Source organism: Pelobates fuscus, chromosome 13, assembly GCF_036172605.1.
Source record: "Pelobates fuscus isolate aPelFus1 chromosome 13, aPelFus1.pri, whole genome shotgun sequence".
NCBI lineage: Eukaryota > Metazoa > Chordata > Amphibia > Anura > Pelobatidae > Pelobates > Pelobates fuscus.
The window spans coordinates 40,910,194-40,936,479 of record NC_086329.1 but is presented as its reverse complement, the minus strand read 5'-3'; the positions used below and the strand labels follow the sequence as shown (position 1 = coordinate 40,936,479).

The following is a 26,286-nucleotide window of genomic DNA, read 5'->3' as shown; positions in this document are numbered from 1 at the left end:
TTTCACACCAGGTAATAATTAGCGAGTACATCAGTGATGAATTAAACCACTATGCAGTTTTACAAAACCATTACCCTTGCCTTGAAAGAAATCTCTGTCTGTACTGGTGTGGGATAAAACTGTGACAAAATTGTTTTCTAATGAGAATTTAAAGGGACACTCAGAGACACTATAGCTTATTGTAGTTGTTATGGTACAACATGGTGTCTTTGGTTGACGTCCCTACAGTCTTGTCAAACCATTTTCAAGCAGTTTAAAAAAAAAAAAAAAAAAAGAGATGTCCTGCTCCTCTGCAAACCCCATTGTAATGTGGAAGACTCACTAAAAATAAGCCTCATAATATGCATCCAAATCTGGGCAACAATGAACAGGCTGAGTCTGAGATAAACCAACCACTCAATGCCTTCACAGCCTTTCTATGTAAGCTTGTACATTATCATGGCATCAGCTGACAGTTAACTTTGGTTGCATGGAGAGCCCAGCTTTTTGGGAAAATAAAAAACATCAGGAACTGCACACAGAGACTCTTTGCACTAACACAGTCACAAAAACAAAACTGTAGCGGTTGTGGTGCCTAGAGTAGAGTGTCCCTTTAAAGGCCACATTTTTACAATTATTCAAATTAAGATGTGTCAGATTTAGATCCTCCGTGTTATAAATATTTGGCCAAAGAACACTTCATAAGGCTGACTAATATGATATCTTGTCTGCCACTTGCAATAACACTAGCTGGTGAGCTCATTGAAGCATCGGATCTCCAGTAATTGTAATGGATAAAAAGAGGATTTTAAGGCCTAGGACATAAACCTTATAGCTGTGGCACAAGATTTGTACAAAGCTCTGCTAGCAAAATAAAAAACAGTAAGGGAAAAAGACACTGGATCAGTGAAAGATGTTACATGTATGAGATAAACTAACATAATTATGTCCCTTCGTGATGCATTTTTAAGGTCTCTAATTCAAGCTTAAACACCCAACACTACCTGTTTACGTATTTTATTTGTCTTGTTTTGCATTGAATGCATTCTGATATTTACATACACTGTAAACAGGTTTGACTAGTTCAAACTGTGAGATTTGTGTTTGTAATTAACGTGTGATAGCATTCAGAAAACAAACAGGATTACTAGTCTGTTTGTTCTTAAGCTATTTCAAAACATATTTACATTGAACAGAGCCAGCCCAAAAAAGAGAGGCCAGCTATCCTTTCCAATTCAAGAAAGCAATACGTTTATGTATGCACATAATATAATGTATCTCTAATTTCAGAAAGCAACAGGGATGTATGTGTATATGATATTTATGTTAGCCTACCATATTTAATATATAAACTAGGATATACACATACATCCCTGTTGCTTTCTGTCTTTTTGTCTTTTTTTCCCCATAAACCTCTTTTAGAGCATCAGTCCCAGTCAATTAATAAAGCAAAAATTTGCACAAAACTGATATATCTAAAGCAATATTAGAGCTTCAGCGTCAGACACTTTGAGAAGACCAGAAGAACCGAGGGGACCCGGGGAATGCCAATAATTAACCCCTTAAGGACACATGACATGTGTGACATGTCATTATTCCCTCTTATTCCAGAAGTTTGGTCCTTAAGGGGTTAAACTATTCTAAAACGCTTGACTATTTACCCTCTGGGTTGGTGCCAGAGGATTGCTGGCACTATAAACACTACAAAGGTCTGCAGTGATCATAGTTCTTAGGGTGCCCATTTAAACTTGACCATTTTAATTCTCCTATTTTTCTACTCTCTGTATTCTGACCTATATCTCTTTAATGAATCATTTACCTTTCCTGACATATTGTAAAACTTGGCCTCATACCCAAGTGCGTCCCCAGTATACTCTGCCTGATGCTAATCAATAAGTCTCTGTTCATGAAAGCATATAGGCATGAACTCCTTTGGCTGATCAATCCCATGGGCCTACAGCTGTCACGTTACATCTAGTATCAGGTGAAACTGGATATCTGCTGTTCAAGAATGAACGAGAACGGTTCCATAATTTTCACAGCTGTTTGACGCTTGCTATTTGAATGCCTGAAACCACAGAGTTTATTGACTAAACAGTGAAATATGGTAGGCTAACATTTAGTAACTAACGTTCAAAATAACAGAATTGGAAGCGCAAGTTTGGCCTGTATTTTGCAACTCAATTACCGGTCACCACATGTAAAAACAAGATGAATTAACAATGTTTCTGCTTCTATTTTACTTATCTTTTGTATTTGAAATAGGGTATACTAAAGGTTTCTCATTGTTTGGGTAAGCAGCTCATTGTTTGGTCTGATAGATATTATATATTTCTCCTTTAATTTTTATTTTTCCCTAGTTTATTTGTTCTCTTTATTTTATTGTTTTGTTTTGCTTTTTGGTTGATCACGTAGCCAAAGAAACATATGGAAGAGGATTATGAAGGTTGCTAACAGAAAAGCTGGACAAAGTTCTAAAAGTGGAGCAATCGCCATGGCAACTAGTGTAATCAGCCAAAACACTGAATGTTTTTATGGTAATTCCTCCAAACTCAGAATTTTGACCCATTCTTACTTTATATTAGCTATACCATTGTCTCTAAAATAAAGTAGGAGAAATAAGCAAACACACGCCCCCTCCCTCCCCCTCCTCGGCCGGTTTCAGCTACGGTCTCCCTAGGCACTGGGTCAGTGCACCACCTCTTCTGACGTCACCCGATGGGGAGGGACGCTAAAGCCAATGCGCAGCATGCACTGCGACCGCATTAGGCCCTCCCCATAGGAAAGCATTGATTTGCTGCTTTCATTTGGAGTCTTTACTGACGCTGGATGACCTCAAGCAAAGCATGAGGACGTCCAGCATCAGTTAGGCAACCAAAACTGCAATAATCAAAATTGCAGGGTTAAGGGACAGGGACATTGCACCCAGATCAATTTAATGAGCTGTACTGCTGTGGGTGCATATAGTGTCCCTTTAAGCATTAGTCTACTGAATTAGAATGGATATCCAATCTACATGTCATATATAACCATACAGAAGGTATCTCAAACTCTGTCCTGGCCACCAGATTTTGCTAAACTACAGCTCCCATGATTCTCGGCTATCTATTGTTTTACAAAAATCATTACGTCGTATGATATTGGCATCTGAGTGGCCAAAGTTTGATATCACTGTCAGACAGCTTTTGTTTATATTATGTCATATATATTGTGAATTATTTTGCTATACCCCGCTTTAATGCAATGTTTTCTTCTTAAGGAACAAAGGTGACTTGATACAAACAGGGAATAACCACAAGGCTGAGAGATCACAAGGCTGAGGGAGCTATTTTATATGGAAAGCGATAAGCTATACCAACAGGACATTTAATTCCCTCTCTCCAACTGAAGGGTAAAAATAACATCAAGAATTGGTTGTTTGAATTAAAGAGCTCACAAAAAAGCCCTCCAGCCTGGGAGGATCAAAAACGCGTGTGTTGGATAGCTTCCCCATTCAGGAAACAAAATCAATACTAAATTGCTTTTAGACAGGATTCGGACAAACCAGAAAGACCTGGTAACATCACACCCATCAACTGTCCTGGCTTCGAGACATCATTAGATATGGTTGTGTTGCATGAAATTAACTCAAGGCTCCACCGCACACACATAACAGGATGTTTTTTCCACTTTTCTGCTTTGTTTTCTTATACATTTCCTTTTTATGTATTGTAAAAGGATACTCAAGACTGGAGATGACCCTGCCATTTTTACTGCAATATGCAGATATGTTACAAATTGGTAAAAATTAGGTAAGAATAAATAAATAAACAGAACAATCTTCCCATAGCTTCTTAATCACAGAATTTCTTCTTTTATGCCACTCGTCTTTGTAGTCACAAAACTGTGGTTCAATAATCCCACTCAATCCGTGATCTCTCATATAAATGTATGGAAATATCGTTAAAGGGTTTCTGTAATAAGTGTGTATATGTTAAGGGTGAGTAGAATATTTTTTTTAAATGTACTATATCTTCTTTTATTAACAGCTTGCCATAATATAACTCTATATCACCGAAAAATGTTAACCCGCAATCTAACGTTCTTTATAAAAAAATATACATTTATTCTACTAACAATGCAAACAGCAATACATATGTAAAAGCTTAACAGATGGTACAGCTTAACTATGTTGCAGAGAAAGAGATCTTTGCCTTTGTCCAGAAAGTCAGGGGATCAAGAGAATAGTAGTAGGACATGGTCCTTTGTCTACGTTTTTTTTTTATAGACATGACTATAATGATTTCAGAACTTTTAATAACCCTGGCCATATAAGGATACATATGAAGACCCTTGACCATCAATCCTCTCATTATGCATCCATATCCAGAGACTCATGGTACAGCATAGCAAATTACCATCTGTTCATTTTAACCCATTAGACATCAATGCTCAATATGAATAGGAACATAGAATATACAGTTTCTCCAGTGATCATGTTGGTATAAGTCTAGATGTGCAGTATTACTGCTTGAAACACTGCACATCCAGAAATATTTTACCTTTAGTGCTGGGGGCTAGTTACACCCTGACACATGTGACTTTGGCAGGCCGGAACTCTGCTAAGGCCTGTCAAATGTAAATCCTGTGCATATTTTCGTCAGCGTGAACAGTGTGCTGGCGACAGATGTAAGCATATTCTCCCCTACCTACAAGGGGAAGCTTTGCGCAGCCCTCCCTCCCTGTGTGCAATCCCTCCACTTCCTTCCATTACAGAAATATATATTTTTTTAATCCTCCCTCTCACTGTGCCTCCCCATGCCAACTCAGAGTGGGTGCATGCGTCTGAGCCACCGAAACGGACAATCTAAGGCTTCTCTGTAAGGACAATAGGGCATTATGAGGTAAAAACATTTCATTAATTGTAAGGGTTGGAAGCATTTAAGCATGCTTGCACACAGGGCCGGACTGGGATAAAAATTCGGCCCGGGCATTTTTTTATCACAGCGGCCCACTAAGAAGGAGCGGGGCAGAGAGGGTGTGTTTTGTCGTCACTAACGACAAACACGCCCCCTTCTCAAAGTGCAGGCCAGGGAAGACCATGCGCAGAGCTCTGCTAAAGAGCTCTAGCATGAGAAAAAAGCCCTGTATTTTTTCTGCACAGTGCAAGCAAATTTAATAACAGCTTGCACTGTGTTTCCTTGCAACTTGTCTCTGGTGTCTCTATAAATGGATACCAGGAGACAAAAATGCCAGGAAAGAGTATTGTGCTGTGTTTGGAGCCTGCTTGTGGGATTGTGTGTGTGTGTGTGTGTGTGTATAGAGTGAGCTGATTGTGGTGTGGTATTGTGTAATAAGGTCGGTTTTAGTCGTGTTGTGTTTGTGGTGTAATGTAATGCATATGTGGCTAGGGGCTGTAGAGAATGTGTGTATAGGGGATTTAGCAAGTGTGTGCATACAGGCTATAGTGTGTGTGTGTGTGTATATGTGATGTAGTGTTTGTAGAGAGTGTGTGTTTAGGGGTGTAGTATGTGTTTGCTTACAAGGAATCTAGTGTGTATAGGGGATCCAGAGTGTGTATGTCAGGAATGTAGTGTGTGTGTGCGTGTGTGTATATATATATATATGTATATATATATATATATATATGTTTGGAAGTATTGTGTATGTGTGTGGTGCAGTGTGTTGGGGAGGTTCTGTGTGTATGTGAGGGGTGCAGTATGTGTGTATGATGGATGCTGTGTAAGATGTGTGTGAGGGTGCTGTGTGAGAGTGCTGTGTATGATGTGTTTTGTGATAGTGCTGAGTGTGATGTGTGTGAGTCCTGAGTGTGATAGTGCTGTGGATGATGTGTGTGAGTGCTGAGGGTGATGTGTGTGAGAGTGCTGAGTGTGATAGTGCTGTGGATGATGTGTGTGAGTGCTGAGGGTGATGTGTGTGAGAGTGCTGAGTGTGATAGTGCTGTGGATGATGTGTGTGAGTGCTGAGGGTGATGTGTGTGAGAGTGCTGAGTGTAATAGTGCTGTGGATGATGTGTGTGAGTGCTGAGTGTGATGTGTGTGAGAGTGCTGTGTGTGAAAGTGCTGTGATGGGTTTGAGAATGCTGTGTGTGATGGGAGTGATAGTGATGGGAGTGAGAGTGCTGTGTGTGATGGGAGTGATAGTGCTGTGTGTGATTGTGCTGTGTGTGAATGTTAGAAGGGGGGATTGAGTGTTGGGGGGGTAAAATAAAATGTAGCATTATGTCCCCCCTTCTTTCTTACCTGTAGCCTGGGAGGTGGGGGGGACCGGCACGCTGGTGAGTGAGAGGGGGGGACCGACACGCTGGTATCTTCCCTGGCGGTCCAGTGGGTGAGTGAACTCTAGCCTGCGAGGCTAGAGTTCACTCTCGCGAGATCCAGTCGTTGCCATGGCAACGCGCCGGATCTCGCGAGAGGAACCCGGCGGAGCTGCAATATAGAGCTCCGCCGGGTCCTCTCCCTCCCTCCCTCCCCAGCCGCAGGTCTTTCCAAGGGGGCCGGTGAGGGAGATCTTTGTTCTCCCCACCGGCCCTCTGGAATACAGCGGGGCCGGCGCTCGGATAGTGCCGGCCCTGCATAGACCGGCAGGGGAGATCCTGGGACCTTCCCCTGCCGGCCTCGGCCCATGGCCACCGCGGCCCACCGGGCATTTGCCCGGTGTGCCCGATGGCCAGTCCGGGCCTGCTTGCACATCACAATAAAAGGCTTCCTGGAGAAAGCATTTTGTCACGTGCAGTAATTCTGCCCTCTTTTGCACTGATTTCAGTATGTGTACTCATATTAATACTGAGTATGCTAATAGCATAGTATATGCAACAACCTACAGCCAACAATTGTTTATTTGAAACTGTGGCTGAAGTACAAGCTACATTCTGCAGAAAAAACCTTTAGAATTTATTTATTTATTTAAAAAATAAAATAAAACCGGGAATATCCCAACATGCAGATTAGTAGGATAGCCTAGCATACATTAAAGGGTGAGATCTGGTGAGTATAGTCAGTCCCTGCAGGCTCTTTGCTGTAAACACTGCCTTTTCAGAGAAAAGGCAGTGTTTACATTACAGTCTAGGGAAACCTCCAGTGGCCACTCCACAGATGGCTACTAGAGGTGCTTTCTGGGGCAGTGCTGCACAGTGTGCAGCACTGACATTCAGTGTCTCCACCCTCTGCATGGAGATGCTGAACTTTCCTCATACAGATGCATTGATTCAATGCATCTTTATGAGGAGATGCTAATTGTCCTGGTGGCATTTGCCTCTGCCCTGTCCCACCTCCTTGACTGAGATCATCAGAATTGACGATCTCAGCCATTCCAATGCTTTCCTATGGGAAAGCCAAGGAGGTGGATCGGGTGTGGAGCCAGCACCAGTGGACCCGTGTGGCGCTGGAAATAGGTGAGTTTTTACTATATTTAAGGGTGGTAAGGAGGGGCTAATGTGATTTTAACACTATAAGGTCAGGAATATATGTTTGTGTCCTGACCCTGTAGTGTTCCTTTAAGTTCTGATATGCTTTGAAGTTGTTATAGTAGATAGTGTCACTTTAAAGATTACACACTCACACTTGTTTGAATTTTGCAGGTGTAATATTATCATTTTTGGAAAGGAACATTCTATCATGGGTCATGTGTGCCAATGTGGAGCAAACAATAACAAAAAAAGAACAAACATATTGGCAATTATTTATTCTGTGTAGAATTTTAGATCACATCCATTATATGGCTGGAGAAATATCAGTACATTTATACAGATAAAGACTTATGTTCTATCTTACCAATTATCTTTGAAAAGTCAAGACGCAGATCAATGTTATTGTTTATTTGAATTTTAAATTTACAACAGTACTCAGATACAGTCCTGATACAGCATTCTTGTATCCTTCACGGGGTTTAAAAGAATACAGTCATCAAGTACAAGTCTAAAATCTGAACACAATCGATTTTTAGGGTAAAATTTTTAGTAAGTGTTAGGGTAGTCATTTTATGAGTGAACAGAAAAAAAAATCATATGGAAACAGAAAGTCTGATAGGGACTTCCAAAAACATTAAGAGGGGTATGTCCAATACAAAATGCCCTAAAGTGAACAAATAAATACCAACAAGGGGCAAGATATTGATAGGACAGGCAGATAATGAAAAGGAGTAAAGTTCCCTTGTTCATGAGCTTAGACACTAATGCCTTGTTTCCACGGAGTGCAACGGTTCGGGTCGGTACAGTTTTGAAGGTTTAGAATGGTCCAGCCTATTCAGGTGAGCATTTCCACTGCAAGTCAGACCTTCAGGGGCCATGAGGGGTTTAGAAAAAATGCCTAGCGTGTCATTTGTCGTGAGAATTTCCATTTTCCTGTCCGCCAATCAATGGATTGTATAGTGTGACGCTAGTAGCTCCGCCCTAACCGTACCATACCATTTCCTATGGCCCTACATCTGAAGGAGGACCATGAATGGTGCAGTACGGTTTGATTGTATGGGCCACTTTCATAATGGAAACACTCAAAATAGCGTACGGGACCCACCCGAACCGATCCGCTCAGTGGAAACGACTCGGCATTAGATATTAGGACCCTCGAACATATCTATAGGATTTTGTACATGGGCATGGGACGTAGGACAACTGTTAACATATATGCAATTACCAATAAGTTGCTCTTTGTTCCTGTATCTGTGTTTGATGGTATGCTAGATTTTTGTAAATACATGGCATTGCTCATTTCAACAATGATATACTAATATAGACAGGTTGATAATAAATATCTGATTATATGGTAGAACTGCCTAATAAAAAAAGATCAGATTAAGTAAATCGTTTTCAACCATGAGCTTCCAGTTATGTTAGTGATGAACTACCAATTATGGTTAGTGTATTTTATCTAGATGAATACAGTTTAAAATCAGAAGCTACAAACATTGTCCTATTAAGAACACATAAGCTTTGATGCAATTCAAAAATCTATATATTTTTCTTTCAACCCTGTTCTATCACTGTCGATTTTAATGCAGACTTAACTATGTCAAATGACACCTGTTGAGGTTAAGGTAGCATGCATTTTTGAAATGACCATAGTATTTCTCATGTTGCAAACGTTTGCCATTAAATTAAACTACGTTTAATTTACATTCTAGATCTACTATTTGGCAAGTTTAAGGAGTCTTTGGATATCTGGTTCAATGTTGATAGTAAGGACATTTTTGCTGTAGCGCTTGAATGGTTCCCCTTCAGGACCTATAAGAAACTTCTCAAAGTTCCAGGAAATATCAGATCGGTGAACTGGGCTCCATACAATACACCGGGGGTCAGTAATAAGGCTTCCGGGATCATCATCAGGACTAGGTAGCTTGTCCTTCAGGTAGGCAAAGACAGGGTGTATGCTTTTTCCATTCACTTCACATTTCTGCAACAAGGTAAAACCAGGTTCGAAGCCATTACCTGGCCGAACATATTTTAGGGAATTTAAAATTTCTTCATTCTTGCAATTCTCCTACGTATAGAAAATAAAGAAAATGAAATACAAATAACATCCTATAAATATGGTTGCAAATCAGAATAGCTGTTCAAGGTTACAAATACCTTATTTTTTTTTTTACACATTTTGCCAGTTTCCATAACAACTGTCTGAACCAATTGGTTTACTATGTTTTTAAAGGCAAAGTATAACAGTGAGGGGTTTATTAACTAAACAGTGAATTATGATGAATTGAAAATTCTCCAGTCCAGCTATTATTATTTTTAACCCCTTAAGGACACATGGCATGTGTGACACGCCATGATTCCCTTTTATTCCAGAAGTTTGGTCCTTAAGGGGTTAAGTTGTGCTCCAACACAAAACATTTTGCAATTCCCTTCAATATCTTATCACCTAACTGTTTAGTAAATAAAACCTCCAAGTATACTTGCCAGTGATGGCAAAGAATACCTGCGTTGTAAAGAACACATTTTATTGTTAATTTAATGGAATCACTTACTTGGTAGCCAAACTGATTGCAAGGGAATCCCAGTACCACAAGTCGTCGTGGGTACTTGGTTTGCAGCTCATTAAGTTGGGTGTAATCCCTAACAGTAGTGTCTCACAAGGAAGCAACATTCACTATCAAAACGACCCTCCCCCTAAATAGGTTAAAATCCACCTTTTCTCCATCTAAATTTGTAGCATGTAGGTCGTAGAATGATTTAGCTATGTAATTCATGGCTGCTCCCAGGTCATCTATGGTTGTTTTCTTACCAAGAGGACAATTTAAAACCTTTTATTTGTGATCATGTGACCACATGTCACTGATGTCAATCTGCTGGGTATACTTTACAGAAAGTTGATACCTGCATGTCACTGATACTGCCTTTTGCACATTTTAATGATGAAGCTATTGTATAATTTCGGTCTGGTACCATTCTTCATTAAAGATGCAAACTCTTGATCAGTGAAACGGCAATACATTTCAAAAAGTCTTTTCATCAACAATAACTAGCCAACAATAACAAGCCTGACCAGCTAGGGTTCTATGTGACTTAACATTGATTTTATAAGGTTCCAGATATTGACGGTTTGATTCAATACATTAAATATAGGATGAGTGGATCAGGGTATTCAAAAGAGATAAAATGTTAAGGAAATAAATAAATATTTAGAATGAGGAAGTGATGTGTCCTCAGGTGATATACGCAACGAAAAATAGAAGAACAATGGAGGATAATATAGTGTAGAATATTCTACAAATGGTGCGTGAAAGAAAAAAAAGAGATGCCCTTACAGGAAGTGGAGCTATGAAATGGCTCAAAAAAAATGCACTGGAGATGTACAATCCCGCTTTAGTATGTGCAATGTGTCTCTTGGTTACTGCCGGTAGTCCAGAAATATGAAAAAAAAAACACAGAAATAGACACTATATAGTGTAATCGCTTTGGATCATATAAGTCTATTAAATAAGTGAATAAGGTTGCACTCACATTTATTGGAGCCTTCTCTTTGGCTCCTTTAAACGGCATGGAGTTGGATAATCCCCACTCTAAGGATGTGTTAATGGTGTAGTGTCTTCTCAGTAGTGTATATGACAAAAACAGATATTTCTTCATTGGTGTCTCTCACTCATCCATTCTACATTCCTTCATTTAATTAACTCTATGCAAAACATACGTGATTTCAGTCATCAATGTGGTTGCAAACATGGTCTCAGGGATTCTGGTAGGAAACCCCAGATTATGTTACAGTGTTCTAAAATAGTTTGAAAGAACACCAAGGAACTGTGCCTATAGATTCACAGCATCATAACCAGTTCAATAAGCTGTTGGGTTATGGTACTTAGAGTGTCTCTTTATCGAAGCATGGTTAGCTGATAATACTATATAATCTATAAACCGAAGGGGTTAGCTCCAGTCTGGAGTGTCCCTTTAAAACACTATACTTGCATCAGCTGTCACTGACAGATTACATCATTAGATCAGACTGAGATTATTCCATGTGAGTAGCTTTGTGCTGAATTCCTATTGGCTGTCAAGACACGCATTGCATGGCTCGAACAGTTGGATAGCTGCCATTTGTACAATTGCATGTTCTTCTTTAAGTCTCAAAAACTGTCAGCGAATCATGTTAAAGGACACATAACATACACAGGTTATATTGTTCTGCAAAGAATATTTACTTTAATATTACACATTTTTATTGTAACTCATTTTTATGTTTTTTAATCAATCAGGCAAGGCAGGAAAACCCCTACCTCCTCTCTCATATTACTGTGCAAAAAATACAGCACTGACAAACAGACTAGCCAGAGATAATTATATGAGCATGGAGTAAAAAGTAAAACGTGACGGTACATGACAAAAGCACACAAGAGATGAAACAAAAAAAGCAATAATACATATTGATTATTAGAGAGCAAGGTAAATTGTGAGCTCATGTAAGACAGCAGAGTTTTATAACAAAAAACGAAACAAATAATTTCTAAAACGGAAAACATGCACAGACCATGTCGGTGACCAGATCTGTGTATATCAGAATTAGAAAGGTGAGGGAACAAAAATGACTCAGACTGCAGTCTGCAGCATGAGACAGAATCATGTGTACTGCATATCAATTTGAAGAGGGATGAATACAAATTCAGGGGCCAATAATAAGACCAAGGATGAATTTAAAAAATGTAAGCACACTAGTCCTGCTCTCAGTGGTGGAAGTAATGTATAGAGTGCCCTGGTGCAAGAGATTTTTTGAGTCTCCCTCAAATGCAAGGGTAGCCTAAAGGTAGGTCCCCACCTGTTGTACAACTCCCACAATGCTGTGCCTGCTGTCTCACACACTGACATATACATACACTGTCACAAAGCTACACACATGCACAAATATATAAACACGTCATATTTTTTGTATTTTTAGTGGTTAGCCTGGAGTCCTGCTGCAGACCGATGGAAGTAAATGTAATACCCAACACGCAGAGTGAAAACCACCAGTAGAAATAGAGACAGAAAGAAAGTCCCTAAGCTGGTCCTTAGAATGGCTGGATAAAAGAGATAACTACAAGATATGTCAGAAACAAGCCAAGGTCAAGAGAAGCCAGAAATACACAATAACGAGGAGCGAAGCCGGGTCAGGGAAACCAGAAGTCAGAATAGTCAAGAGCAAGCCGGGTCAAAACCAAAGAACTATCACGAAAGGATACAGGAATGCACTAAAGAGACACTAGTGACACATGGCACACTAGGAACCACAACAGGGCACTGTTTTTAAGGCAGACTGGGCTTTTATATGATTGGGGGCGTAATTATCATAAACACGTCCCCAAAAGGTACTTGTGTGCTGGGCTCTTTTATGTAGAGTACTCCTGACGTCATGACACCGGCATGCATGCACCACGTCATTAAAAGGGGCAGACACCTGGCGGCTGGCGGCCCTGAGGCTGAGTGGAGCCTCTCCCGACGTGGGAGCGGCGGTCCAACCAATCCCGGTGCCGGCAGAGAGCTGACAGTGTAGATCTGGAGCTGGGCCTCTGCTTGCTTCTCTCTGTCCTTCTCTGCCTCATCTCTTCCCTTCCTGTGCCTCCTCCCCGCCTCCCGCACATCTCTCCCTGTAGGGGGGAGGAAGTGATCTGACCTCATTTCCTTCCTGGCCCGGCTGCACTCTTAAATGGCTGCGGCACATGAATGGCTCCTGTTCAGCAATAGCCATTGGATTGGATTGACCATAAGTGCATAGCCACCTGATTGCACCCCAGCTGCACTGGCGGGGGATCTGCAGTTGCCTGCACTTAACCTCAACCTCATGAATACCTGCATGGCCTAGAGGCATGGGTAGGCAACATCCGGAGTGCCAAAAGTTACCTATCTTAGAACTAGATATTTGGCGTGAATGTATAAACAAAAAGAACAAAAAAAGGTGCCTGCACACTATCCTAATAAACACTTTTAAACAGCTAAACCATGCCAAACAAAATTGCAGATAGGGTTAAGCACAATTCAGCGTGGCCAATTCCTCCAGCTTCCCAGAATTCATAACCTCTCATTGTATAGAGCAAGCTATATAGTATAATAAAAAATTTTTTAGTAGTATCTATTTGTCATACAATTCAGACAACATTACACTCAGAATCAGTTTTTCAATGGTTTAGCAATTGAGACTTTGGGCAGATAACACAGAGATACGTGTTGCCATGGACACCTGGTAAAAATCCAGTGTATATGTCTGAGGAGAAATGCAAATGTGTTAATATTGCTTCCTGGTTAAACTAATGAAGTGTAACAAATCGCCATTTCCAATCTCTGAATTGTATTTTAACTGTATTTGTGACCTGTCTATTAATACGGTTCTCATATTGTTATATAATACATTAATAATAGGTTTTGATGTGTACATATATATTATTGTTTGTAAATAGATCTGGTTTTCTAACGCAAGGTCAGTTAAATACTCAAAACAATGCTGGCCATTGTGCTCACCGGGCAAATGACGCGTGCCCACGTGTGTCCCCAGCAAGAAGGCATGTGTCAAAAACAGACCGCCCCTACAGAGGTTGCCAGGCTGACAGCCTGACCCCCATGGTGGAAGCGGGACAGATCCCCGGGACCTACATTTATTAGGGTAGTACCCCAAATGCTGTCTTAGCAAATTCAAGAAGGCTGGCACCTATGCTTTGTAACTACTACTCCAGAGAGGGCAGGAAACTGACCCAAACCATCTTTACGGCGGCTTTGTCACTCTATACTTACCATACTTCCATCTGTTCCTCTTCTCTTCCAAAATGAAGATCTTATCAATTCTGCATAGTATTTTAGTTGGGCAGAAGTCAACATTTGCACATGTTTTCAAAAAGGCTCATCAGTGTTTCTTGGAGCCCACATCACAGTAAACCCTAATAATATTGCCTTTTTCTACATATTTGATCTTTAGCAGTCCCCAAACCAAGTCAAATAAACCTATATGGCCTCAGGTGCATAATGCTGTTTCCATTTAATTTGCATATGAACGCATATGAGTGGTTGATGAGTTGTCATAGACACAAATTGCTCACAAGCTGCCTAAAAATACACCAGGTAATATCAAGGGCCTACATATAATAAGCAGTTGGGTATTTAATGTGGTAGTAGGAAATAAATGCAAGAGTAGAGGCCCTTGTTCCAGTCACTTGTAATATGCATCTGTTTAAGATGGCTACCAGGCTGTGTCCCGTCAGTCAATTTAAGAAAAAATCCACATTTTAGAGAACATGCATCTTATTTAGTAGTCTCCTGTTGTCAAACAATGTAGACAATTTCACTCTCAGAATCGGTACATAAACGGTTTAGTAAATAAGTTACATAGCCATGTGAAATAGTGTAATTTATTCATTTTAAAAACGTCAACATAAAAAGTCACACTCATTATTGTGATGTTATATGTTGCAGCAAGATAGATGATATAGACTTCGTCTTATCTTAGGCTTTGCCAACATTATGGCTGTATGAACGTTATGGAAGATACAATCCAGAACATGGGGAGTGGCGAAGATTGCCCACCTTCGGTAACGGTTGTCTAAATTTTGTCTAAATTTAGGGTTAGGTTGGATTTAAAGGGACACTATAGGCACCCAGTGGTCTGGGTACAGTGTCCCTATCCCTTAAACCCTGCAAAACATTGCAGTTTTAGAGAAAATTCTGCAAAGCCCCCAGTAGGTGACAGTGCCACTTGAAAGCAGCTCTGTCAGTTTTGTTTTAATATGTTAGTATGCCAAAAATCCCTTCAGGTTGACAAAAGTTGACAAAGGGTGGAGCTTTAGTCAAGCTCCACGGCTTTTGTCACCTATGTCATTGGCCATCCTGTCCTTTACTCAAATCCATCCACGTCATGGATTCTCTCTGCTGACTCTCGTGTGCTCATGAGAGTCAACACAGATCCATAGAAACTACTGAAGGTCCTGGGGATGTGCGTAATTTCATGTTCATGTCCAAGGAAGGGCATAAGTTAGGATTTTCCTTGCCACCACCATCTTACAAACTTTCAAATGATGACACTGTGACTGGCACAAACATAAAAACTATAATTTATGCTGGTTCTAGCTCTAAAAAAAGGCTGTGGGGAAGAGGTGAGGGGTCAGAGGGAAGTCGGGGCCTAATGCCGTATTTAGTAACAGAGCTGCTCTAAGCAAAATAAGCATACAAATAAATTTTAGTGTAGTGATTTATTTTACATTATGTGTCACGCAAAGCGAAATGCTGCAGATTTTATTCTATCTATAGAAGGATACAAAATCATTTATTTTCTTTTATGTATTAAATTAAGGTAAAATTAGCACTTCCTGACCTGGTGATGAACAATTCAACAGCATGGATATAAGTGGGTGTTTAATTATCTAACAGGTATAACCTATTTATGAGCTGCGACTTTCAGTAGCACAATGTGACCAGAACTGTAGGAGAGAATACTAGCTGTTGCTAATGTGTAAGGAATACAGCCAGTGGGGGAGGGAAGGAAAAAGGACAAAGGATATAAGAGGGGGGAGGGCACAAATGAAACCAGGGAAAGGAAGGATGACTGTAATGACAACATTCCAGAATAAAATTAAGGCAACTGTGTATTTCTATAGTATATTCTTGTTTTTTTTTTGTTTGGAATTGTATGTTATCTGTTTGTCGAACACTGTTTTGAAATAAAAAAGACAAAAAACATAAACATGTGGTTACACTGTTTAAGGATACAATATATAAACAAACCAGTATGTAGTGTGCATACACCATTTAGTGGTTTGAGAAGTTGTTTATTTATTATATATTTATTTATATGCAGTAGCGGCAGTTTAAAAATGATGGCATTCTTCATTGCTTTTTCTTAAATTGGGTTCTACAGTAGGGCCTCCTTCCTCAGTACTCCTTTCCATGATGATTGGAAGATTTCTAATTAAAACATTAAATGAGTATTTTAAAATTTAAAGAGGCTCTGTCACTTTTCAGAAATTCTTTCATATTTTTAAAAAAATACCCCAGATGGTGTTTGGCTGCAAGGTCTGATCTGCCCTTACAGCCGCTGCCTTCGTCCTACTTTGTCTCAGTATATCTTTTAACTGAGTTGGAATTCCAGTGAAATTCCAACACAGTCAATATGAGTATCTTGGAAAGATTTTATCTTTATGAAATACCGAAATATTTAAGCAATGCCTATGGTGCCGAATAGAAATTTGGTATATAGGCTTGGACCCAGAGCATAAGACGCTAAAGGTCCCTCAGTACGGTACAGTTTTCTTTAACACTCCTCACTGCCACAGGTTAAATAAAGTGCATATAATGCAACACCAGATGAGCATACAGCCCTGAGTTCAGTGGTTTAGAAGCCCAAAATCTTTTTGCATGTTCTCACAGATGAGCTAGGTGATTCCAGGACATTAGGACTGACACATGCACTTCATGGCTGTGAACATTATAACTGCTCTCCACTGCACCTCCTCTCATTCAAGGACTATACTTGCTAATGGTGGCAAGTATGCGGCCCAGCTGTGCCCATCATTTTCAGCAGTATACTTATTCATGCTGTTGGCATGCAGAAATCTGATCTGTATTTGAAGGAACACTCCCACCCCCCATAGCAACTACAGCTCATTGAAGTTGTTATGGGGCAGGACAGCTTGAGCACAATGTTACCCTCAGGGGTTAAGCCAGTTTTATTGTTTAACACAGAGTTAGTGGCTCTGGCACCCTATACTACTCCCCCCCAGCTCCTTTATTTTCTGACTTTGCAGTATGACTATGTTCTGATGTACTATTTCTCTCAGTAGTAAGGGCAGTGAAAGGCTGAGAGTGTCAACTTTGGTGATAAACTGTTGCAAAACGGTTTCATCCCTGAAGGTGCCCAGAACTGCACTGCACAATAACTTCAATGGCCATAAGTTATTGTGTTATTGTGTTCCTTTAACACAATGTCTGAGTGATTTGCCACTGCAAGCAGGAAAAAAAATAAACAGTAAAATGTAAAACATTTTTTTTTCTTAAATCTTTTTCGATGTAGCTTGAAATCTCCTTTTATGTGTACTTTGTGATATTCTTAAATAACAATTGGCTTATCAGTGGTTTGGGTTTGTTTGTATTTCTGCAAATAGGTCTGTTTGACCTTATGCCTTTCTTTTGTATTCTAATTGTTGGAAGTATCCAAATGTAATTCTGTTCAACCAGCTTTTTGTTTGCTGCAAATGGTGTTATACATAGAAACGAATTAGTAGCAATTCAGTAAATATACATGAACTCACCATAAACACAACAATGCACTATTTATGAGACACACTCATTCTAACCCAGTTGCCCACCATGAGCAGTATACAACACTGTTATGGGATACAGCTGGAATCTAATAGGAAAAAATACACAGCAAAGTGTAACACAGTAAAACTGCGCAATTCAACGCCAGAAATTATTACACTCACAGAAAACTAACGTGTATCTTCACGTAAAGGTGCCTCACCCAATCTTTGGGGGGCTGGTACTAGTAACACACCCACACATTCAAATTCTGCCTCTGGATTGATACAGCTTCTAATAATAAAAGTAATACAAGTATTTCACACATCAAAAATGTTTTTATTCAAAATAAATATTTAAAAAACAAATAATATTAAAGTTCCAACACATTTCCGGGACCAAATACAACATTTATGTGGTGCCCGAGGAAGTCTGTGAGTGCTATAATTTCTGGCGTTGAATTGCTGTGTTACACAAAGTTATGTATTTTTTCCTGTTAGATTCCAGCTGTGTCCCCTAACAGTGTTGAGTTATTTATTAAACCAGGAATTGTCAGTAACTGGTCAGACACTTGCAAATTATAGGCCAAAATAGAGAGAGTGTAAAATAGAAGCCCTCCACCTCGGCTATTATCACAGTTCTGTTATTTTGGTAGACATTGTGAAATTACCTTATCAATACCCAAGTTTAATTTAAAAAGAAGTGATTCTATGTACCTGTGTAGACGTGCATAAACAGCAAGCATGCATGTGCGTATGGCCCCAATAGGCTGCTTATAATTTTCCCAGTTATGCATTACATTATAAGGAACGTCTAAGAACCATGAAAAAAAACAGATGGTGGGCAGGATCACAGGAGACAGTCATTTACGTGATCTGCACATCTTCAAGGACTTCATACACTGAAGGAGGGAAATTATTAATTAATCATCCTTTGGGATCCTACTTTCATTAAGGATTTGATTTCAGATCTTTGAGATATCTTACATAGTTACATAGTAAGTAAGGTAGAAGCTTATATATATAAGCACTGCGGAATAAGTTGGCGCTACATAAATGGCAATAATAATAATAATATCGTGGCTCTATCAGCATTAATAAAGTTACATGTGTCAAAAAAACACCCTTAGTCTGGCAACTTTCTAGGCTATATATTATACTACATTGCAAATTAAAATCTGAATGTAAAACTTTTAGATACAATGACTATCCAATTCTACTACAGTCACAGCAGGGCTATTTTAGCCTATTTTCCATTTGAATTGAATCCGTTTTTAGTGAATTTACCTGCATGTGCATAAGCAAAACGATTTGCACATGAACAGTCTGAAATCACAATTATAGATAATCTGAAGCCCTCTTAAATGCTTTGATACTGTAAATATAGGACTTTGTTTTTCCTCCCTTTGTTAATTAAAATGTCAATAAGGATTGTATGGGGCATGGGTGTTGGCTTTCTATATACAATACTAACTGAATGTATATTAAAATTACCAGCTAGGGGGTTCTAGAAAAAAAATTCAAGGAAATGAAAATGTATTTAAAATTAAAATGCATAATTATTGGGTTTATGTTGTATCTATTAAGGTTTTACAAACATATATAAAATATTTTATATATACAGTGTACATGATAATATATATATATTTTTTTCCTCTTGAATGCAAAATCTGAACAATAATAGCTTATATTAGCCAAAGCAAATCATTGTGTTTTATATCTAAAGAAATCGCCTACAGCACACTGGCCGCCATTTTGTGTTTGCTATCTACACGTAGCATTCGCTTGCTCCACAGGCACCATTTTGTATAGTTGATTAACAGCAGCAGAATGAGGGATGAGCGCATGCCCACCCAAAACCCCGCCTCTAAATCTCCATTTTGTGAGCACAGCAAAAGTTGATTGGCAGGTGGAAGCATGCCTTTTATTGGCTATTCCTTGTCATAGCCACACCCTGTGCCAGGCCTCGCCCCTTTCCAGTTCCCATTTTGTAAAGCTGTGCTGTTAGAACTGCGTCATTTGGAGCTTGTTCGTCGAAGGATAAGGTTGGTGTGTACAGTTTGCTACAACTGGTTTACATTCTTTTTATTTATATTTTATTATATCTAAAATCATTATTTTTTTTTCTACTTATGTTGAACGTATTTCACGTGCATTACAGTGGCATGTGTTACTATAGTTTATATTTTTGTTTGATTTCAATTTAAAATGTGAGTTTAATGGATATCATTGGATTACTAATTAGTTTCAGATTTCTTATTTTAATCACTGTACCCCTCAGTGTAAGCGCCTGTATGGTTATTTTGGGTGGTTAGTGAGGGTGACTTTGTCTCCTCCTCTTGGCGAGGCAGTCGGCGCCATTTTGTAGCCAGCATGCTGATGGAGTTTATATTCTTATTTATAACTGATTTTTTCGTTTTACATTTCGAGGTTTTGCATCTTGTACTTCATTATATCGATCTAAACGAGTTCTATTCATTTTTTTTTTTTTGTTTAATTTTTTTTTTTTTTATCATGCTTAGTCTGTTTAGCCTGAGCGAGCATGTAGCAAAGCCTTATAAAAATGAGCAACAGATGTTACCGGTAGTAAGGGCTGGAAATTTAGTTATAATACATTAGCATGGAATGCGAAATTTTATTAAACTTCTAGTTATCTTAATCTTGTTCATTATTAAGTTGTGGGGAGAGGTACACACACACTATGTATATTATTGGGTATCTTTAATGTAACAAGTGCCCCTGACAGTCATCCATTAGGCTTTATTTGAGCTTACTAGTTCCCTGCCATCATAACTGGGTGGGGCTGGAGTGCTGTAATGGTGTTCCTTTAATAAGAGTATACATTATGATCATGTGATGTAACTAAATGTATCTTTAAAAGGGTGCTCTATAGGCTCCAGGACCATTGAAGTAGTCTGGGTATACTGTCCAAATTTCCCTAACCCTCAATGTAAAAAAATGCAGGGTTAAGCCTGCCTCTAGTGGCTGCCGGAAATATCACAGTTTGACTCGGTGAAACGACACTAGTCATGACATCCTGAATCTTCAGAATCCCTATAGGAAAGCATTGAGTCCACGCATATGTGTGGGAAGGCCTGTTGTGCACACACATTATCCCTCACATAGAGTACAAAACCGGTTACTCTAGGCCACTGGCATTTACATTGTAAAACTGTTATGAAGACATATTCCTCTGCATATTATAACTTCTGTCTTTTAATATATAGTGTGTGTATTTCACTGCTTATAACTTACTTTCCCCCCCCCCCCCCCCACCCCCCAGCATTTTATTGTCTCTAGAAAAAGAAAAATGAGTGGTTGTCGTGTATTCATTGGTCGTCTGAACCCTGCTGCCAGGGAGAAAGATGTTGAGCGATTTTTCAAAGGCTATGGTCGCATCAGAGATATTGACTTAAAAAGGGGATTTGGGTTTGTGGTAAGTGCTTTGTTGCTTTTGTGTATTGTATTCCTATATTGTCTGTTGTAGTTTACAGCTGACATTTTACGATTTAGTTAACTGGTGTATTAACTATTGCATAATTCTATAATCTATATGTGCATGCATATTTTCATATTCTGCAGATTAATTTCCCTATTTAGATCCAATTTATGTGGCGACTGGCCCATTTTGATATGAAATAAAAATGTTTGACCTTTATACTTTGTCCTAATTCAGGAGTTTGAAGACCCAAGGGATGCAGATGATGCTGTTTATGAGCTTGATGGAAAGGAACTCTGCAGTGAAAGGTGTGTGTGTGTGTGTGTGTGTGTGTTTTTTATTTTTATTTTTTAAATATATATTTTCTTTGTTGTGTAGGCTTGAACAAACAAAGCTAATCAATTTTTCATTCCGCTGTAGAGTTACGATTGAACATGCAAGGCTTCGCTCAAGAGGAGGTGGTGGTGGACGAGGACTTGGCAGAGGAAGGTACCCTGATAGATTCAGCAGCCGTCGCCCACGTAATGATAGAAGGTAACTATGCTTTACCAGCTATAAGATGTAGTTTGTCACAATCTTTAGGCTGTACCCACAATAATGACTTTTTTTTGTTTTTCCTTAGTGCACCGCCCATCAGGACTGAGAATCGTCTAATTGTAGAAAACTTGTCTTCTAGAGTCAGCTGGCAGGTTTGTTAATTTATGAATGGGGTGATCACAACGTTGACTTCTGTATGCTGGTTAATTGGGTATTAAATGTCTGTGGGTTATGGGACAATTTGTTTCTCCATAATTTCAATCATAATTTTAACCAAATATTAAACCCTTTATTTGCCAGCCTATCTGTGTGTCGTTGGCCTTATGATGAGGAGCGCCTGTTGGTTATCGCTCTGTCTTGGTCACTTATGATTGGGCCGGGTTGAATTTGCCAGTTGGCCACCTAGATCGGTTGATGGTCTAGACATACTGGAGCGGTCCTTAAATTGCCAGGTTGCAGCGACCCCCTGAAAGTTAACGAGATCTGGTCCTTAAGTTGAGAGATCTTCTTCTGTAAAGATTCCGAATAAGAGGTCCTGGTCGAAAAGAGTTGAAAGATACGCAATTAGGTGGTCGTTGGAATCCTGGTCGCACTAAAGTCCCTGGTAACGCACAAGAATAGAAAATGATGGCCATCGTCCATAGTCTTCTAATAGGGAGGGTCGTTCGCCTTAAAGGCTTCCATCACTTGGGTAGCCCACAAGTGGGTGGCGAAGAGCCAGTCGGGCTTGTGTCGTGACAGTCTCTCCGGTCGCTTATTGCAGTTTGCTGATTCACTAGCCTAGGGAATTGTTATTGAAGGTAAAGTAAACCTACATTTTTAATGACCTATGCGGCACCAAATATCTTTATTATTCGTTGTATTTGATGCTAATATTAAGCATTTAAAGTATCAGGCCTTTTCTTGAACAGTAAACTAAACATTTATGCTAGCATTTTACATACATTGTGCCCTACTGTAGCTTTTGCTGTTCTGAAGTTCCATGAATGGTAACCTTGCCAAGTCACCTTTATCTAACACGTTTTATTCTTTCAGTAACTATTGCTTTATTTTTATGTCCACTATGTTTGTTTAATTAAATCTTTTGTCATAATAGGATTTGAAAGACTTCATGAGACAAGCTGGAGAAGTTACATTTGCTGATGCACACAGACCAAAGCTGAATGAAGGGTAATTATCATGCTGTAGTAGTTTTATTTTCTCCCTCCTTGTAAAGCGCATTGAACAGCTTGCAACTGTCATGTTACAAGTTCTCTGCTTTAAACTTGGAAATTGACATTTAGGCCCAATGTAGACAGAATCCATTTTAACTAACCTGTGTTGTTTACTTTTGCAGGGTTGTTGAATTTGCATCATACAGTGACTTGAAAAACGCCATTGAGAAACTTTCTGGGAAAGAAATCAATGGCAGAAAAATAAAGTTGATTGAAGGCAACAAAAGACACAGGTATTTACTTTCTGGTATCTGTATGTTAATGTATTTTTGTCTTCTGCATTCTGTTTTCTAACACTGCAAACTTTTAGTAGGTCAAGAAGTCGGTCCCGATCTCGTAGCCGAAGCTCCTCCCGCTCCCGCAGCCGTTCCCGCTCAAGAAGCAGAAAGTCTTACAGCCGTTCTCGTAGCCGCAGTCGCAGTGCTCGTAGCAATCGCAGCAACCGTAGCAACCATAGCAACCGTAGCAAATCACGTTCTCCTAGCAGGTCTCCTGTACCAGAGAAGAACCAGAAGGCTGGATCTTCGAGTCCATCTAAATCACCTGCCTCTGTTGACCGACCGAGATCTCGATCAAGGTCTCGGTCTGTTGACAGCAGAAACTGAACTATTCACATCTCATTTTTTTTTTTTTTTTAAATATTGTTTGTTTTTCACAAAGTAAAATCTAGAAGCTTACTTATGTGGTAAGTATTTGTGGGGCTACTTAGAAGAGCAGGAGATCTCAATTGTTTTTGTATATAATTGGACCACCAATGGACAAGAATCTTAAGCTTGTGTGACAAACTGCTTTTGTCCAATGTGTATAGTTCGTGTAAAAATTATTTTAATTTTTTTTTCCCATCCCTCTTCTTCTCCTTTCTTTGAAGTATAGACCCCTGATATTTTGTATATAGGCGTACTAGAGGTGCTGGGTGTCAAACTAAAATTGCTGTACATAATGCAAGACTTTTTTTTTTTTTTTTTTTTGTCTAAATCAACTTTTTTTTTGTTTTTGCTGCATACAGTGTTTAATTTTGTGAATTAAATGCTATTGCTTTAAATAAACTTTATTAATAAAAAAGTTGTTTCTTCACATTCATAATTGTTTAATTACAACACTACATACATATTAATCCTTGTTAGTTGGTAGAGGGCACAGAAATGTGATTTTAGCTTAGTCCCCACAAGGAGGTGAAGGTGGGTGAGGGGCCAAGGTTAAAACTGGATGTGTTAACTATGCACACCGTACGATTGTCTACAACAGGGATAGGCAACCTTCGGTACTCCAGATGTTGTGGACTGCATCCCCCATAATGCTCTTACACCCATGCTGGAGGTGTAGCCCAAAACATCTGCAGTGCTGAAGATTGCCTATGCCTGGTCTACAACGTTAAATGTATACCAATGCAGGGAGCCTAAATAAAGGGGAGAATTAAACACATGCCACCTTCAATTCCTGCATCTGAAACTGCATTCAGACATCACTATTACAAACACATACGCCAAGCAGGGATACTGTGATCTGGTGTTGGTGTCATCTACCTGATCTGACTGGAAGTGCTCATGGAGTACAGAAAATCTGGCTCCTGTACTGTGGACTGTCTGTTCAAGGGTTGGGTGGTAACAAAATGAGGGTGACACAGGCGTACACACAATGGCTTTCAGATAAACTGCTGATTTTATACTAGGGTTAATATAGCATATAGTGGATGTCTCACTGACAAGTGCTTCTCACTGAAAATCAGTGAGAAAACACTGGACGTCCATAGGAAAGCACTGAGTAATGCTTTCCAATGGGTGTTTTGAATGCATGCGCGCGGCTCTTCGGTGCTGACATCGGAAGGAGCAGTGTTCCTGGCGCCAGAGAAAGATGTGTTTTAACCCCTTCAGCCTTGAGGGTGAGGGGGACCTAAAGGCCCTTTAAGGTGAGCAGAAGTGACATTGCCTGGATTTTGGTCATGTTTGTAAAAAAAAATAAATGTGTTTTTTTTGGTGTTTTTTTTAAACTGGTAGGCGAGGGTGCCAAATACAGGATTAGTTCTTGCTCCATTCCCAGCTATTAAAGCATTGTGGGACTTGTATGACAAAGTGGGCAAAACAAATGTTTGCACCAGGCCATTTCTATGTTGGTTCTGCCACTGCATGATCAAATGTAACAGTTCAGCATTATAGTGATTGTTGTACAGATGAGAGAGAAAAGCTGAGTTTGTGTCAAGACTGAGTTTTCCTAGTACTATCGAAGGCCCTCCTTTGGCCCTGGCTCGGCTCTGTTCATGCTCCTCCCCTGTCACCAGGCTGGGGAGACCTAATGTGCCTGCACTGTAATGGCCGCGCTCGCATTAGGATTTCCCCATTGGAAAGCTTTATTTAATGCTTTTCCATGAGGATTCCTGTGACGCAGGCAGTCCTAATGCATTGCCAATCTACCTGGAAGACCCTCTTTTGGCTGTCTGGTAGACAGCCACTAGAGGAGTTAACCCTAGCAGGTAATTATTGCAATTTATAAAAACTAATCATTACATGGTCAGGGTTAAGGATGATGAGTTTGCACCCAGACTACTTCAATGAACTGAAGTGGTCTGGGTGCCTACAGTTTCTTTAACTGTCTTGTATTTAAAAGGAAATTTCAAGTCATAATGTGTTAGGTTTGCGTTGTGATGAAAGGGTTACAATTAAGTCTGGTGTGTTATCCCGCATTGATTCACTGAATACTAAACTGTATACCAATCGATTCTCGCTAGTGCTCAGAGTACTTCCAGCCCTCTTCCAGACTCCATCAGCACCGTAGTCCCCATGTCCAGCCTTACAGCTTAGCTGGGATCTCGCCATCCTCCACCCACCTTGTACCCAAGACCAGGAACCAGCTTCCAGCGGCTGAACCTCTCCTGCTCCATAGAGTATAGCAGGAACAGCTCTGATAAGAACTAGTGATAACACAGGGGAGTATTGTGATATAGCAATCCCCAGAGCAGATACAGCTGTCCCTATGTCAATATCTTTGTAAAGAGGTGTCCCTCCAGTGGTTATATATTTTTTGTATTGACCAAGTATCAAGTCGTACAACAATCACAGAATTCTTGTGATAAAATGTTACGTAGAAAACTGGTACATATGATAATGTCAAAGCTATCCTAACATGCAAACCTAGTTAAAGGCAGGACAGACGACAGAAACACGTACAGTTTTGGTCCCATCTTAAAATTAATTGATCCTTTATTGATTAGTTTTAAAAACGTCTATTAACTCAACATAAATTATTTGTAATCTGTTAGTGTGCATAGGGCTGGGAAATAGTTATAGGATCAGTGATGATATTGTAGTTTGGTTAAGCAGAAGGAATAATTTAATCCTATGTACCTTATATAAAACAAAATTTAATGTACAATAGCGGCTTTTGCTAGCCAGCCACCACTTTATTAAAGGGACATTATATGCACCAAGACCACTTTAACTCATTGAA

General features: G+C 39.6%; 2 protein-coding genes across 3 annotated transcripts; one reads left to right on the top strand and one right to left on the bottom strand.

Moving 5' to 3' along the window:
- Nucleotides 1-9,047: 9,047 nt before the first annotated feature.
- Nucleotides 9,048-10,338, bottom strand: GPX2 (glutathione peroxidase 2). Its single transcript, XM_063440518.1, has 2 exons — nucleotides 9,940-10,338; nucleotides 9,048-9,455 (listed from the first exon to the last, which is right to left on the bottom strand). The coding sequence occupies exons 1-2, from the start codon at nucleotides 10,159-10,161 to the stop codon at nucleotides 9,105-9,107; spliced, it is 573 nt and encodes a 190-aa protein (XP_063296588.1). The 5' UTR covers nucleotides 10,162-10,338; the 3' UTR covers nucleotides 9,048-9,104.
- A 9,271-nt stretch (nucleotides 10,339-19,609) lies between these two features.
- On the top strand, nucleotides 19,610-23,473 carry SRSF5 (serine and arginine rich splicing factor 5). 2 transcript variants are annotated; one of them, XM_063440108.1, is made up of 8 exons: nucleotides 19,610-19,700; nucleotides 20,939-21,091; nucleotides 21,332-21,402; nucleotides 21,515-21,628; nucleotides 21,717-21,783; nucleotides 22,728-22,801; nucleotides 22,968-23,078; nucleotides 23,159-23,473. In XM_063440108.1, exons 2-8 carry the CDS (start codon nucleotides 20,966-20,968, stop codon nucleotides 23,448-23,450), a joined length of 855 nt encoding a protein of 284 aa, XP_063296178.1. In that variant the 5' UTR covers nucleotides 19,610-19,700; nucleotides 20,939-20,965; the 3' UTR covers nucleotides 23,451-23,473. The 2 variants fall into 2 exon arrangements, with proteins under 2 accessions (XP_063296178.1, XP_063296177.1); XM_063440107.1 differs by having other exon boundaries at nucleotides 19,611-19,700; nucleotides 23,156-23,473.
- Nucleotides 23,474-26,286: the final 2,813 nt, after the last annotated feature.

Coding starts and splice junctions, on each gene's coding strand:
- SRSF5 (XM_063440107.1), top strand. CDS start 20,966: ATGAGTGGTTGTCGTGTATTCATTGGTCGTCTGAACCCTGCTGCCAGG. Junction 21,629..21,716: donor CGCCCACGTAATGATAGAAG/GTAACTATGCTT, acceptor GTTTTTCCTTAG/TGCACCGCCCATCAGGACTG. Junction 21,784..22,727: donor CTTCTAGAGTCAGCTGGCAG/GTTTGTTAATTT, acceptor TTGTCATAATAG/GATTTGAAAGACTTCATGAG.